At 41.5% G+C, this 16,146-nt stretch overlaps 1 protein-coding gene across 9 annotated transcripts in view; it reads left to right on the top strand.

Moving 5' to 3' along the window:
- The window catches only part of clcn3 (chloride channel 3), a 224,651-nt gene extending 208,767 nt beyond the window's left edge, over positions 1–15,884 (top strand). For 6 of the 9 annotated variants that reach the window (XM_073047856.1, XM_073047857.1, XM_073047858.1 and 3 more), the window contains 2 exons: positions 10,020–10,095; positions 12,993–15,884. In XM_073047856.1, the coding sequence (XP_072903957.1) occupies positions 10,020–10,095; positions 12,993–13,151 (235 nt within the window). In that variant the 3' untranslated portion in view covers positions 13,152–15,884. Of the gene's footprint in view, positions 1–10,019; positions 10,362–12,992 lie in introns of those variants that run through there. The other 3 variants (XM_073047862.1, XM_073047865.1, XM_073047860.1) reach the window with 2 other exon arrangements.
- The last annotated feature ends 262 nt before the right edge of the window (positions 15,885–16,146 follow it).

The raw sequence follows: 16,146 nt of genomic DNA, 5'->3' as shown, positions 1-16,146 counted from the left end.
CATTCCTGTGGACAACGAGGACATAAAGATTCTAGCCAGAGGTTCAGCAATCTCTTCCCTTGCCTCGTGGAGCAGCCTGGGGAATATTCCATCAGGCCCTGGGGACTTATCCGTCCTAATGTATTTTAACAACTCCAACACCTCCTCTCCCTTAATATTAACATGCTCCAGAACATCAACCTCACTCATATTGTCCTCACCATCATCAAGTTCCCTCTCAGTGGTGAATACCGAAGAGAAGTATTCATTGAGGACCTCGCTCACTTCCACAGCCTCCAGGCACATCTTCCCACTTTTATCTCTAATCGGTCCTACCTTCACTCCTGTCATCCTTTTGTTCTTCACATAATTGAAGAATGCCTTGGGGTTTTCCTTTACCCTACTCGCCAAGGCCTTCTCATGCCCCCTTCTTGCTCTTCTCAGCCCCTTCTTAAGCTTCTTTCTTGCTACCCTATATTCCTCAATAGACCCATCTGATCCTTGCTTCCTAAACCTCATGTATGCTGCCTTCTTCCACCTGACTAGATTTTCCACTTCACTTGTCACCCATGGTTCCCTCACCCTACCATTCTTCATCTTCCTCATCAGGACAAATTTATCCCTAGCATCCTGCAAGATATCCCTAAACATCGACCACATGTCCATAGTACATTTCCCTGCAAAAATATCATCCCAATTAACACCCGCAAGTTCTAGCCTTATAGCCTTATAATTTGCCCTTCCCCAATTAAAAATTTTCCTGTCCTCTCTGATTCTATCCTTTTCCATGATAATGCTAAAGGTCAGGGAGCGGTGATCACTGTCCCCCAGATGCTCACCCACTGACAGATCTGTAACCTGACCCGGTTCGTTACCTAATACTAGATCTAGTATGGCATTCCCCCTAGTTGGCCTGTCAACATACTGTGACAGGAATCCATCCTGGACACACTTAACAAACTCTGCCCCATCTAAACTCTTGGAACTAATCAAGTGCCAATCAATATTAGGGAAGTTAAAGTCACCCATGATAGCAACCCTGTTATTTTTGCACCTTTCCAAAATCTGCCTCCCAATCTGCTCCTCGGTATCTCTGCTGCTACCAGGGGGCCTATAGAATACCCCCAGTAGAGTAACTGCTCCCTTCCTGTTCCTGACTTCCACCCATACTGACTCAAAAGAGGATCCTGCTACATTACCCTCCCTTTCTGCAGCTGTAATAGTATCCCTGACCAGTAATGCCACCCCTCCTCCCCTTTTTCCCTCCTCTCTATCCCTTTTAAAGCACTGAAATCCAGGAATATTGAAAATCCATTCCTGCTCTGGTGCCAGCCAAGTCTCCATAATGGCCACTACATCATAATTCCATGTATGTATCCAAGCTCTCAGTTCATCAGCTTTGTTCCTGATGCTTCTTGCATTGAAGTACACACACTTCAGCCCTTCTACCTTACTACCTTTACACCCTTTATTCTGCTTCTCTTTCCTCAAACCCTCTCTATTTATTGGATCTGGCTTTACTCCATGCACTTCTTTCACTGCTCTATCGCTCCGGATCCCATCCCCCTTGCAAATTAGTTTAAACCCTCCCGAACTATACTAGCAAACGTACCAGCAAGGATATTGCTCCCCCTCGAGTTCAGGTGCAACCCATCCAATCTGTACAGGTCCCACCTTCTCCAGAAGAGATCCCAATGGTCCAAAAATCTAAAATCCTGCTCCCTGCACCAACTCCTCAGCCACACATTCAACTGCCATCTCCTCCAATTCTTACCATCACTGTCACATAGTACTGGCAGCAATCCTGAGAACGCCACCCTTGAGGTCCTGTTCTTCAGCCTTCTGCCTAGTTCCCGAAACTCACACTTCAGGACCTCATCCCGCTCCCTGCCTATGTCATTGGTACCAACATGCATCACGACTTCTGGTTGCTTTCCCTCTCGTACCAGGATGTCATGCACCCGGGAGGCAACAAACCATATGGGTTTCCTTCTCAGGTCCACAAAATCTCCTGTCTGCTCCCCTGACTATAGAGTCTCTAATGACAGCTCTCCTCCATCCCATCCTTCTGCACCACAGGGTCAGACTCAGTGCCAGAGGCCCTGCCACCGTGGCTCACACCTGGTCGGTTGTCCTCACCAACAGCATCCAGGACAGTAAACTTATTATTCAGGGGAATGGCTACAGGGGTGCTCTGTACTACCTGTCTACTCTCCTTCGTTTTCCCCCCTTGGACTGTCGCCCAACAACCTGCTTCCGGCAGCCTAGGTGTGACTACCTCCCTGTAGCTCTCATCTATGACTGCCTCATTCCCCCTTATGAGTCGAAGGTCATCCAGCTGCTGCTCCAGATTCCTCACACGGTCTTCCAGATCGCCCAGCCGCAAGTACTTCTGGCAGATGTGACTCTGTGGGAGAGGGGAGCCTCCCCCAAGACTGCCACATCTCACAGGAGAGGCACATCACCGTCTCAGGATTTGTCCAATTTGTCCAGTCAAATTTCTAGTTAAAAGTGAACCCAGGAGTCAGAATGATACTGGGTCTCTCTGCCTTCTACACACGACCCACTCTGCCAGCCAGCTTTGTATCATGAGCAATCTTTATAGAATATACTTGGTCTTTTCATCCAAATAGCAGGTGCCTTAGCATCAATCTCTTGTGTCATTCCATTCATCATAGCCTCTCACCCTGAAAATGACCCGTTTATCACCCGCCACCCCACTCGGGATAGGGTTCCCCTTGTCCTCACCTACCACCCCACCAGCCTCCAGGTCCAACGTATAATTCTCCGTAACTTCCGCCACCTCCAACGGGATCCCACTACCAAACACAATTTTCCCTCCCCCCCCCCCCCCCACCTTTCTGCTTTTCGCAGGGATCGCTCCCTACGTGACTCCCTTGTCCACTCGTCCCCCCCATCCCTTCCCACCGATCTCCCCCCTGGCACTTATCCTTGTAAACGGAACAAGTGCTACACCTGCCCTTACGCTTCCTCCCTCACCACCATTCAGGGCCCCAGACAGTCCTTCCAGGTGAGGCGACACTTCACCTGTGAGTCGGCTGGTGTGGTATACTGCATCCGGTGCTCCCGGTGTGGCCTTTTATATATTGGTGAGACCCGACGCAGACTGGGAGACCATTTCGCTGAACACCTACGCTCGGTCCGCCAGAGAAAGCAGGATCTCCCAGTGGCCACACATTTTAATTCCACATCCCATTCCCATTCTGATATGTCTATCCGTGACCTCCTCTATTGTCAAAATGAATCCAAACTCAGGTTGGAGGAACAACACCTTGTATACCGGCTGGGTAGCCTCCAACCTGATGGCATGAACATTGACTTCTCTAACTTCCGTTAATGCCCTTCCTTCCCTTCTTACCCCATCCCTGACATATTTAGTTGTTTGCCTGTTCTCCATCTCCCTCTGGTGCTCACTCCCTCCCCCCTTCCTTCTGAGGCCTCCCGTCCCATGATCCTTTCCCTTCTCCAGCTCTGTATCACTTTCACCAATCACCTTTCCAGCTCTTAGCTTCATCCCACCCCCTCCGGTCTTCTCCTATCATTTCGCATTTCCCCCTCCCCCCACTACTTTCAAATCTTTTACTATCTTTCCTTTCGGTTAGTCCTGATGAAGGGTCTCGGCCCGAAACGTCGACAGTGCTTCTCCCTATAGATGCTGCCTAGCCTGCTGTGTTCCACCAGCATTTTGTGTGTGTTGTTATCTTTACTCTGTTTCCTGTCTTTAATCAATACAATGCATCACACCAGCTTGTTCCAACTTCAAAAATACTATTAAAATTACAAATTCCTTTCATAAATTCATTTAAACTCTGCCAAATTCTATTATGTTTTTTCTTAGTGCCCTATTTCTTTCAGCTTAATAATGGATTACTGTATACAGGGGCATAGAAACATAGAAAACCTACAGCACAACACAGGCCCTTCGGCCCACAAAGTTGTGCCAAACATGTCCCTACCTTAGAAATTACCAGGCTTACCTATAGCCCTCTGTTTTACTAAGCTCCATGTACCTATCTAAAAGCCTTTTAAAAGACCCTATTGTATCCGCCTCCACCACCGTTGCTGGCAGCCCATTCCACGTACTCACCACTCTCTGAGTAAACAACTTACCCCTGACATCTCCTCTCTACCTACTCCCCAGCACCTTAAACCTGTGTCCTCTTGTGGCAACCATTTCAGCCCTGGGAAAAAGCCTGTGACTATCCACACGATCAATTCCTCTCATCATCTTGTACACCTCTATCAGGTCACCTCTCATCCTCCATCGCTCCAAGGAGAGAAGGTCGAGTTCACTCAACCTATTCTCATAAGGCATGCTCCCCAATCTAGGGAACATCCTTGTAAATCTCCTCTGCACCCTCTCTACGGCTTTCACATCCTTCCTGTAGTGAGGCGACCAGAACTGAGCACAGTACTCCAAGTGGGGTCTGACCAGGGTCCTATATAGCTGCAACATTACCTCTCAGCTCCTAAATTCAATTCCATGATTGATGAAGCCCAATACACCATATGCCTTCTTAACCACAGAGTCAACCTGCACAGGTGCTTTGAGTGTCCTATGGACTCGGACCTCAAGATCACTCTGATCCTCCACACTACCAAGAGTCTTACCATTAATACTATATTCTGCCATCATATTTCACCTACCAAGATGAACCACTTCACTCTTATCTGGGTTGAACTCCATCTGCCATGTCTCAGCCCAGTTTTGCATTGTATCAATGTCCCGCTGTAACCTCTGACAGCTCTCCACACTATCCACAACACTTCCAACCTTTGTGTCATCAGCAAACTTACTAACCCATCCCTCCACTTCCTCATCCAGGTCATTTATAGAAATCACTTAGAGTAAGGGTCCCAGAACAGATCCCTGAGGCACTCCACTAGTCACTGACCTCCATGCAGAATATGACCCATCTACAACCACTCTTTGCCTTCTTGTGGGCAAGCCAGTTCTGGATCCACAAAGCAGTGTCCCCTTGGATCCCATGCCTCCTTACTCTCTGAATAAGCCTTGCATGGGGTACCTTGTCAAATGCATCTTGGTATTGTAGTGGTTAGCACAACACTTTACTGTACCAGCGACTCAGGTTCAATTCCTGGTGCTGTCTATAAGGAATTTGTACGTTCTCCTCATGACTGCATGGGTTTCCTCCCACATTCAGATGATGCACCGGTTAGTAGGTTAATTGGTCATTCTAAATTGCCCTGTGATTAGGTGGGGGTTAAATCGGGGGTTGCTGGCAGTGTGGCTCAAATGGCTGGAAGGGCCTATTCTGCACTGTATCTGAATAAATAAAAGAAAAATATTTTCCTAATATTGAATGTCAGGCCAAGATATCTGAGGGTACCTGTTTGGAAGATCCTCTTTTTTTAAAAATAGTGCAGTTAATTTTATACCTTTCAATCTATGGGAACTGTTTTACATTGTTTCTATTTTTGAAGATGATAAGCACTATCCAATGAGCAACTTCTTTCAAACATTTGGGATGCAGGTCACAGAACCAAACAGGATCTTCAGCCTACTGAGTCCTTGCTCACCATCCGTTCTCCCCAAGAGATTCTGCAGATGCTGGAAATCCAGAATGACACAAGCAAAAATGCTTGAGGAACTCAGCAGGTCAGAGAGCATCTGTGGAAAGGAATAAAGAGTCAACCTTTCAGTCTGAGACCCTTCATCTTGGTTCCCAGGTTATACCACTCAGCCACGCCCAAGGGGCAATTTACAGTGACCAACGCTCGCATCTGTGGTATATGGGAGGAAACCCATAAGGTCACAGGGAGAATGTGCAGGCACCAAAACAGACAGCATTGGAAGTCAAGTTTGAATCTAGCTCACGGGTAATGTGATGCAGAGCTCTATTGAATGTACTTGACAAGTCAGCAAATCCTGGAGTTATTGGCTTTCAGACTTATTAGTGTTTATAATGCTTTCTTTTCAATAAAACCTCACTGTGCTTTGACCATTTTAGGAGATTTTCAACAAAGGCAAATAAAACAAATATTTCTTTGTAGGATTACTGTCAGCATTGTAGCTGGAGGTGCAAGTATTCTCACTCAGCCCTTTATAATGATCAGCCTATACAGTTTCTCTGTTTAGTGTGTTATTGAAATTGTGTGAAGTAAATTAGCTGAGCCCCATCATGTGTGAAGTTGGAAATCACCAGAGGTAGTCATCCAATTGGCCCTTCTAGCTGAAGATGAACATCCAATGGGGTTCCTTATATGTTCAAAGTACATTTTTTCTCTAAGTATGTTTATGTCACTCTGAGATTAATTTTCTTGCAGGCATTCACAGTGGAATCAAAGATAGACTATACATAAAGACTGAAAAAGAATACATGATTTGCAAATATGATAAAAGACAAGTAATAATAAAGTAAATTAAAATACTGAGAACATGAATTTTAGAGTCCTTGAAAGTGAGTCCATAAGGTTGTGTTCAGTGATCAGTTCATTGTTGAGATGAGTGAAGTTATCCACACTGGTTTAGGAACCTGATGGCTGAGGGATAATAACTGTTCTTGAACCTACTGGTATGAGAACCAAGTCTGCTATACCACCTTTCAGATTCTTAGCTAAAGTCAAAACTCACTGTCTGTTAACTAAACCTGAAACTTTTGTTAGGAAACTGACTGTGTGTTAGGAGAGTGGGGAACTTTCTGTAATTAGCTCACTGTGATTAATGATGTCCCATTCACATTTGATGATGTCAGCTATTCACATTTTTTTAAATGTCTTTGATGACAGAAACATCTAATTTTGCTAATGCACAAGCTATGTATTTGGTTGAATTGTATGCAGGGCAGATTGAAATATAAAATTTTAAAAGATCAATAGTTTGAACAAAAAAGGCAAAAATTATGGCACATTGATTGTAATTGCTGCCAAATGTAAGATCATTTAACTTAGACATCAATTGCGTACTTTCAGAACAGTGGTAATCTGTAAACAGTATGAGCGCAGAACATAGAAGAGTACAGCACAGGAACAGGCTATGCAGCCCACAATGTTGTGCTGAACCCGCTAAAAATCATCAAAAACACCCAAACACTGATCCCTGCTACCTACACCATGTCCCTATCCCTCCATCTTCCTTACATCCATGTGCCTATACAAACGTCTCCTAAGAGCCTCTAATGTATTTGCCTCTACCAAAATACCAGGCAGCACGTTCCAGGCATCCACCAGTCTCTGAGTAAAAAACCTTTCCCTTCACATACCCCTCGAAACTACCGTCTTCACTTTCAATGCATGCCCTCTGGTGCTAGGAAACACATACTCTGTCCACTCTATCGATGCCTCTCATAATCTTGTAAATCTCTAACAGATCTCCCCTCAACCTATGATGTTGCAGAGAAAACAACTCGTTTCGTGATAGCACATGCCCTCTAAACCAGGCAGCATCCTGGTAAACATCTTCTGCATCCCCTTCAAAGCCTCAATATCCTTCCTATAGTGAGGCAACCTGAACTGTATGCAGTACTCCAGCTGTGAACTAACCAGAGTTTTAGAAAGTTGCAGTAGTTACACGTTTTACCAAATGACCAACCACATGCACCATTGTTTACTTTTAAATATTAAAATCTTATTGTTTGTTTTATACGTGGGATCAAGATCAGGTTTAATGTCACTGGCATATGTGAAATTTTTGGTTATGTGGCAATGCATTGCAATACATAATAAAAATATTGTAAATTACAGAAAATGTATATGTGCGGAAAAAGAAAAAAGAGAAAAATGTAGTGAGGTAGTGTTTATGGGTGCAATGTCCATTCAGAAATCTGATGGCAGAGGGAACGAAGCTGTTCGAGACATTGAATATATAATTCATTTTGCAGTAGCATTACAGTGCAATTCATAAAATATGCAATATATTGTAATAATTATTTTAAAAATTAAATCTGTAGTGAAAAAAGAGCAAAAGTAGTGAGGTTGTGTTGATGGATTCATTGTTCAGAAATCTGACGACAAAGCTGCTACTAAAAGATTTGGTTTATTGATCATCATGAAATGGATAGCTTACACTCTGTATCTATAACTATATCAATAGTGGTAGATATATTTAGGAAGGATGATAATTCAATATTATTTAAAACATGAACTTAAAATCCTATATAGCAGCAGTGTGAGGGCTGGTTGATCTAGAACCACTTAGAAATTGAAACTTGTGAAAGTGGCTAAAAAGAATGCCTTGGTGGTAGCTTTTTAAGAAGCAGTAATCAAAGATTTGTGGGGCAAGAAGGATTTAAAGTATTTTTTTGTGCAGTGCTGGAGGAGTTGGTGAAGGCTGGAGAAAGGTTCTGCAAACAAGAACCAGAAGAGAGAGAAGTGTGTGCTGAGAATTTGGATGAGCAAACTAATTTTTACAGACAAAAGGCTTGAAGTTGATACGTTAACGGATATTTAGTTCATGACCTCAGTCCTTTGTGCTCTTTTGTACACTCAGGAGAAAGTTTTACCAAGTTTGGCCAGCAGGAAATTAGCAGAATCTGATGGATTTTAACATCTCTGTCTTTTTTATTCACCATTATTGGGGTGCACACAGGTTAATGAATTTCCAAGGAGTTATCCTTCAAACCCAAAGTTATCAACCTTCAACTATGAGAAATCTGAAAATACCTTCATTTTGTGTTAATATATTAGCCTTCAGTGAAACCCATTTGAACTCTTTGGATTTCAAGATTATATAAGTTTTCTTTTCTACCTTCTTCAAGAACTGGGTGGTAATGGGGAAGAAGCAGAAAATCTATCTTTTTGTTAGCAGATTGATGTATTTCGGGTAAACCAAATATGTATTGTTTTCTTCAAAAATGTGTTGACAATTCTTCAACAGTTCATCTCATTTAAAGGTTTCTTCAGCAGCAGTTGCTGTGGGTTATAATCCAGTGAATAAAAAAAGTTAGCTTGTATTTTATGAAAAAAATTTATTACTGGTTTTATATGCTTTTTCTTACCGTCTACCATCCTTGCTAATGTGTTAGCCAAGAACATACTGAGAGATGTAATACTACAATCAGCTGACAGGCGATGTGCAGGAATAACCCAGAGTAACTTGCTTTCTTCCCCACCCCACTTCCTTAGCACACTCTCTTTTCAGCAGAAGAGTCTGCGTTTGCCTGGGACCTGATGTCTGTCTACTGTACAATGGACCTCTGTGTGCTTTTGTGCACATGTTACACACTGTTGAGGGTTTTTCATTAGGCTTTTGAATTTCACTTCTAACTCTGACTGCTTCAGTTTTCATTCACTTTCTCTCCTACCATGTTCATCCTGAGGAACCAACAGTGCATTGGGTTCATCTCAGTATTTTGGGGGAAAATTGAGCCAAGTAACTTTTAGAAGCAGTGTTAATAATAAATCTGAATAATGAAGATTTATGAGAACTTCAGAAGGTAATATGTGCTCTCTTTTTAAAAAATTATCTGTGAACCTCTTTCCATACATTTGCTTCACCAAACTGCATGTTACAAAAAAGACCTGTGAAATGTAACCAATTGCATGGAGTAAACCTTACTACACAAAAGTTTGATGAATTGGCATGAAATTCTTTTGTCCACTTTGTTTAACCTGAAGTGTTAATTTTATTAGGCACTGATGAATATTTGCAAAATGGAAGCCAGTAGTTAAGCATGTAGCTGATGGCTCTTTCAGTAACACATGGAAAACAAGGCCAAGACCTGGAGACATTCATATGTAGTTGGCATAATGTTAATGGAATCATGCTAACTTATTCTTCATGGCCTGCGCAGTCACCTTAACCAATATGATTACTGAAACACTATCATTCATTTCCATTGCTTGCAGGGGAGAGGGAAAGGGGCTTTATGCTTGATTTGTGAATTTTAAACTATATAAGCAAAGGCATGTTATTTTAACATTTAAGCATTTTAGTTGCTGCATTTTGTCATGCATTTTATTTTAAATTATTTTCTACAGCTTATTTTCCTGTTGTAAAAACATAATTTGCTTCATTTTATTGCAACACGCAGTCATTAGCATAACATGATCTGTTTCAGGAATATCTTGGGGATCATCACAAAGAAGAACATATTAGAACACCTCGAGCAACTAAAACAACACGTCGAACCTGTGGTGATTAGTCATGGCAGATCTGCTAAATAGAGGAATGAACTATTTTTAAAAAACTGCAGTGAGAGGAAGCATGAAACTGTGATATGAATACTATTGAAAACCCCTTTACTCAAAATTGTTGCAATTATTTGGGAATAACTAAAATTGCCTATCTTAATGAAGCATAAAAGTTTGTCTAACCTCTGTAGCTGTGAAGAAATCTTTGTCTATTTTTATTAAATTAAGACTGAATTAAATTCACCAGATATTGGTGATTTGTATTACTATCACTGAGACCTATGCTCTTTTCATTCTCCTGCAGGCTTTGTATCTGAAAACCAGTAGTCCTGTCAGCTTGACCTGAGCAAACTAAATGAAGCATCATGTTTATCTGTAGTTTATCAGCTGTCTATAGCTTATTTATATCTTTAATGCCATCTCTCTTGTCTTTTAAACCAACACATGCATGCACATATTTCAACTAGTTACTCATTGACAAGTAGAAGTATAAAGCTTTTTATGGGCTGCTGATACAAGAAATTCAATTTAGAGGCATTATACTTTTCACCATGCTGCAAATAGAATGGTTTGGAAGTACACTCGAAGTGTTAGTATTACCTATCTCAGCAAATTTTAACTCTATATCCATTGTAATTCATTTGTGTATCACTAGTGTCTATTTCTTCTTTGTCCTCAAAACAATGGTAAGAGTCTTTAATCTAGCATTCTGTACTGATTCAGGGCAGGAAGTGGCTTGGTTTCCCGAGTCACAGAGAAACACTTCAGAGTACCTTCCCCTCTTATTAGCACACTATACTTCTATTTATTCTTACAGGTGGTTGCATCGCACCCTGCCCACCATCTCCCTGCATTGATCCAGCTGAGCAGACAGAGGTGCTGATGCAGTAGTGCATTATCCACAATGATTTGAGCACTCTTTCCTTCAATGGCAAGTCCATGCTGGACAGCATAGAACAGAGATGAGGAGCAATTTCTCTAGCTAGCGGTTATCATAATCTTGGATTGTGACTATGCAATCTAGAAATATGTAGAACTAGGCCATTGTAAACCCCTCTACATGCAGTGGAAGCAAAACAGGCAGAAATTAATCTAATCCAACCATTAGGTTTGCTATAAAAGGCTGTAAAACCAAGCTATTGGATATATTTAAAGTGGAGGTTGATAGGTTCTTAATTAGTGAGGGTGTCAAAGGTTACAAAGAGAAGATAGGAGAATGGGGTTGAGAGCGCTAATAAATCAGCCATGATCGAATTGTGGAACAGTCTCAATGGGCCAAATGGGCTAACCCTGATCCTATGTCGTATGGTTACTGATATGACACGGAAACATCAATGCTGATGGCATAGCAATACTGGACTTCTTCTATATTTAACCAGCCAGAAGCCCACGGGTTTGAGAGTTGCAGTGTTGCATCTTGTCGAAGAGAGGAATTGGATGGCTGGCTCCCAATCTATTTTCTTCCTAATGGTTGGATTAGGTTAAATTTCTGCCTGTTTTGCTTTAATTGAAGAGTCTGATTCTACATGTTTGTAGATTGCATAGTCACAATCCAGGCCAAAAACCTTAACATCCTTGGTCATCTTCAGTTTGGAGTATTCCATGGCAGCTTGGCGGTACTTCTGTCTATCTGCTGAATCTAGGGATGAAATTATTGCACAGTCCATGGGGTCAAGTGTGTGGTAAGCCATTCACTAAACAGGCTGCAGCTGTTAAGCTTAAAAGGGAAACTTGGAACTGACTGAGCTAACAGAAATGTAAAACTACAGATTACTCTGGGTGGGCTGCTGTGTTCTAGTTCCATAATATTGTTCTGAACAGAAACTGTCCCTGGGATCAGAAACTGACATCTGTGCCAGTCTCACGACAGTCACATCAACCAAAGCCCCTCAGTTTCTGGTTGAAAGTCCTTTCCCAGACTTGAAGGCCATTATGTCATGGTTTCCTTTTCGCTTATATCAAAGGAACAATAGTCAGCCCAGTGGTCTCTATTGGTTCCTGAAATGTAATGCTATTGGGAGCTTGTGTGTTTGCGTGTGTGTGTATGGGGGCCATGATAAGAAACTTTGTGCGTTTACTGTGCATATATTTGTGTATATACCTTACTTTCACAACTACTAAAATATTTTTGTATAGAAATTTAGATTCCATCTAATATGTTTTCTTAATTTATCTGATTTTTTTTTCCATTTTAATCTAAGTACTATGCATAATTTTGTTTACAACGATAGTCGTGTGCACACTTTGTACTTTATAGTTCATGGTCAAGATAGAGATCACCTTCCAGTTTGTTTGGTGTTTAACATTGGAATTGGTATGTATTGCGTATTGCTTCACCTTCCTCAGATTTAGGTGCCAATGCTGAGTATTCCCAAGTTGATTAGGTTGAGCGGTATATCCCATTCTCCACCGCAACCATGTCTCCCTGTTTCCCACCCTCCTGCTCCCCACCCACCACAGGCAAAGATGCTTCCGACCAATTTGTTCATAAATTCACGTTTCATGCATCCTGCTGCTGTTAGGATACTAACCGGATCGATGGGGATGGTCACTATCCAATTTTACTCTCTGCTTTCTTCTTAATAATTTCATCAAATCCAACCATCTCCTTGCCAAATCTTGCAGCTAATTATTACCGATCAATGGAATTAACAAAGTACATCTTAAACATTGTTCCTTTCTTGGGATGTAAATACTCCAGCTATTATGTCTGAGCCAAACTACTCGAAGTTGCGAGTCCCACACTGATATTGATCGCCACCAGTGGGGATTGGCATTATCGTTCTCTGTTGTTTTCCACCTGCTTCTCTCCTAACCTGTCCCTGCTGCTTCTTACTGCTGTTGCCGTCCCCTCACTGAATCTGGTCCTTTCACGTTCCATTTTTTTTCTCCTTTTCCAGGCGCCTTCTTGGCATTATAACAAAGAAGGACATCCTTCGTCACATGGCTCAAATGGCAGACCAAGATCCAGAGTCGATCATGTTCAACTGAGCGTAATGTCAGAGGGTTGCGAGGAGATTGAGGAGGAAGTCCACCTGTTAAAGAGCACAGATATCTGACAGCTCTCCAGATTCCAGCGCAAATGGCATCACAGAAGGAAGACAAAAATCATATTGCAGCTCAGTTAGTACTGAAATCTGCCTTGATGTGGGAGTTTGTCAGCAGTGGCCCAAGTCAGTATTAAACCTGATGCCCACTACTACAACTAGTATACCTAAAAATGTCCACTTTTAAGATTTTCTTTGTTGTCAAGATATGCTATTAACAGATGAATGGCGGTGGAAACCCATATGTAAATGGTCTTTCTGCCGTATTTAAACCACCATACCGTCATTGGTTTTTTTGGTGTCTCCAAGGTTGTGCTGAAGCAGAACATCTTGCCATAAGACACTGCATCTTCAGTACAGAAATATTGACAGCTGGAGTTTTGTTTCTGGAGGGGGGAAGAGTGAGGAGATGGTGAAAGAGGAAAGGGTGTAGAATGCTTATTTTAAAATGAGCTGTGCTCACTTCCCTGAATACTTAACCACTGTGAAAGCTGAAGAGAACAGAGACCTTACTTTTCTGTGAATATCTCTGCCACTGAAGTAGACAGTCTCCATTACTAAGCTGGAGTGAATCCAATCCAAAGAAAAAACACCAATGTGATACCAAACTGTATCAGGCAAGCAACAGATCTGAAAGTCCTTCATCAAAATCAGTAAGTTTGGTTAGGAGTAAGAGTTGGATTGGGGCTTAGCAGTTGGTGAAACCTTTTATCTGTCCTGATTTTTTCTTTTAGTTAAGTCTTTCAATGAAATTGAGAGTTTATTGTAGGATAACATGCTTTATTGTGCATTGATCCATCCCTCACTCACCACTGGAGATTTATTAGTAATCTCTGAATTATGTTTGCATAATTCAGCTACAGTACAGCACAAATTGCTTTTCTGTACTTTTAATGTTCACCTGTGATCATTGTAATGTTTTTAACTGGAATTTTGCATATGGTTTTATTAGATTTCAGTCAACTGGTGGGATAAATCATGCATTTCATATTCAGATACATTTTTACTGCTGACATCAGCGGCCAAATTTTGCAATTGAATCCATTTTCAGTGCATTATAGGTTTAATCTTTGCACTTTTAACTTGCGTCATTTTTCAGCATGGGCAGAAAATTTTTTTTTAGGATGATTGGAATAATCCATTCTCACTTATCTGACCAAATTAAACAGCTATAAAACAGGCATTGCTCATACTCATTGCATTTCAGGGCAATATCTTGCAAGCTGTGGTCCTGTGGTCAATTTGAAGGAGCATTCAACTAAAATATAAACAGTTGAAAAATAGATGTTACTTTTAAAATAACTTGAAGTTTGCACTAAATTGCTTACTGTTAGAGAAGTGATCTCCTGTATCTTTGCACAGAATTGAGGAAGGGTTTGCATTCCTTTTGTTCTGCCAAGCTGCTGGTAGGAGACTGGAACCCCGTGAGCATTTTCAATGGACCTCAAGCTTGCCTGAGTAGAAATAAACTCAGCGGGAGCTACTTGAAAACGATTAAGCATTATCAGTTAATTGCTTCCTTGCAGTCTTTGTACATCCTCAAACAATAATTTAGCAAAGATGCCCAAGAGATCAACATTGGAATGTGTAGAAGAATAATTACAATTTTACAAATAACATCATTGCAGAATCCAGCATCTCAGACGGCATATGCAGTTGAAAGATATCTCAGGCAGCTTTTGCGGCTAAAACCGTAGCATTTTCCGAAAGCATTGGATTGACCATTCAGTTCAATGTATTTAATAACTGGAATAATACAGCGCAAATACTGGAAATAAAGTTAAAAATGTGAAACGCCAGAGGTACAGAACAGGCAAATCAACAACTGCAAAGTGTGGAGAATGATTGACTTCCAAAATTCAGGGCCAGATGTGGTTCTGATATTTGCAGCAGGAACAGTTAGCCTTTTATCCCCTCTTCATGTGGTTATAGATTATAGCTAGAATGGAGAGAGTCAGACATCAACATAACCTTCCCTTCTTGTATTAGTGAATCTGTAAGGGGTGACATGGTAGAGTGGTGGTTAGCGCAATCACTTTCCAGCACCAGTGATCACAGTTTGAGGCTCTATTCCCACTGCTGTCTGTAAGGAATTTATACATTCTCTCAGTGACTCTGTAGGTTTCCTTCCACATTCCATAAATGTACAGGTTAGGATCAGTAAATTGTGGGCATGCTATTTTGGCTGTGGAAGCATGGCAACACTTGCTTCCTCACTGATCTGATTTGACATAAATTATGCATTTCACTGTATGTTTCGATGTGCATGTGACAAGTAAAGCTAATCCTTCTTTAAGGATGATTTAATATATTTGCCTCAACAACTTACTGTGTTGTGAGTTCCACGTCCTCCCCACTCTGTAGGTAAAAGTGGTCTGTTGGGTATCTCTGGCAATTATTTTTTGCTTTTACAAGCCAATGTGGCATCTACAGCACCTAAAATGGACTCTCTCCACCCATTTTACAGGCACCAGATAGAGCAGAAAGCTTTAAAGAGAGATCCTGTTGGGTTGGTGCCCGTGTCCAGTTGTTACCTGTTGCTCTGCTCTTGGTTAATGAAGAATGCTTCGTCTTTGTTAACCTGTGATGTTGCCTAGAATTGTATTTAATACTGATCCTCATTGTTATTTTTTAATTTATATTTGGTGTATTAGAATTTCACATTCTTAAGGTGAGCTTAATTATGGTTACTGTGAAAGTCTGATTATATATTATATTGTATTAAATTCTCCATTAAACAGTAAACCTTTGTTGGGAGTGTACTTGGACTGTTCCTGTGCTGACTTTATTCCTTCGGTTATTTAGCTAAGAAATCTAAAAGGATGCATGGGCTAGAGCATTGAGTACAGGAGTTGGATGTCATGTGACAATACGTTGGTTAGGCTGCACTTGTCTGCATTTCTGGTCACTGTACTACAGGAAAGGTATGCTGAAGCTAGACGGTGCAAAAGAGATGGTGTGGATTGAGAGGCTTGAGTTACAAGGAGATTGGACAGACTGGTTCTCC

The sequence above is a fragment of the Hemitrygon akajei genome, chromosome 6 (genome assembly GCF_048418815.1).
Source record: "Hemitrygon akajei chromosome 6, sHemAka1.3, whole genome shotgun sequence".
NCBI lineage: Eukaryota > Metazoa > Chordata > Chondrichthyes > Myliobatiformes > Dasyatidae > Hemitrygon > Hemitrygon akajei.
Note: the sequence above shows the minus strand (reverse complement) of the source record. Positions and strands in the feature narration are given on the sequence as shown.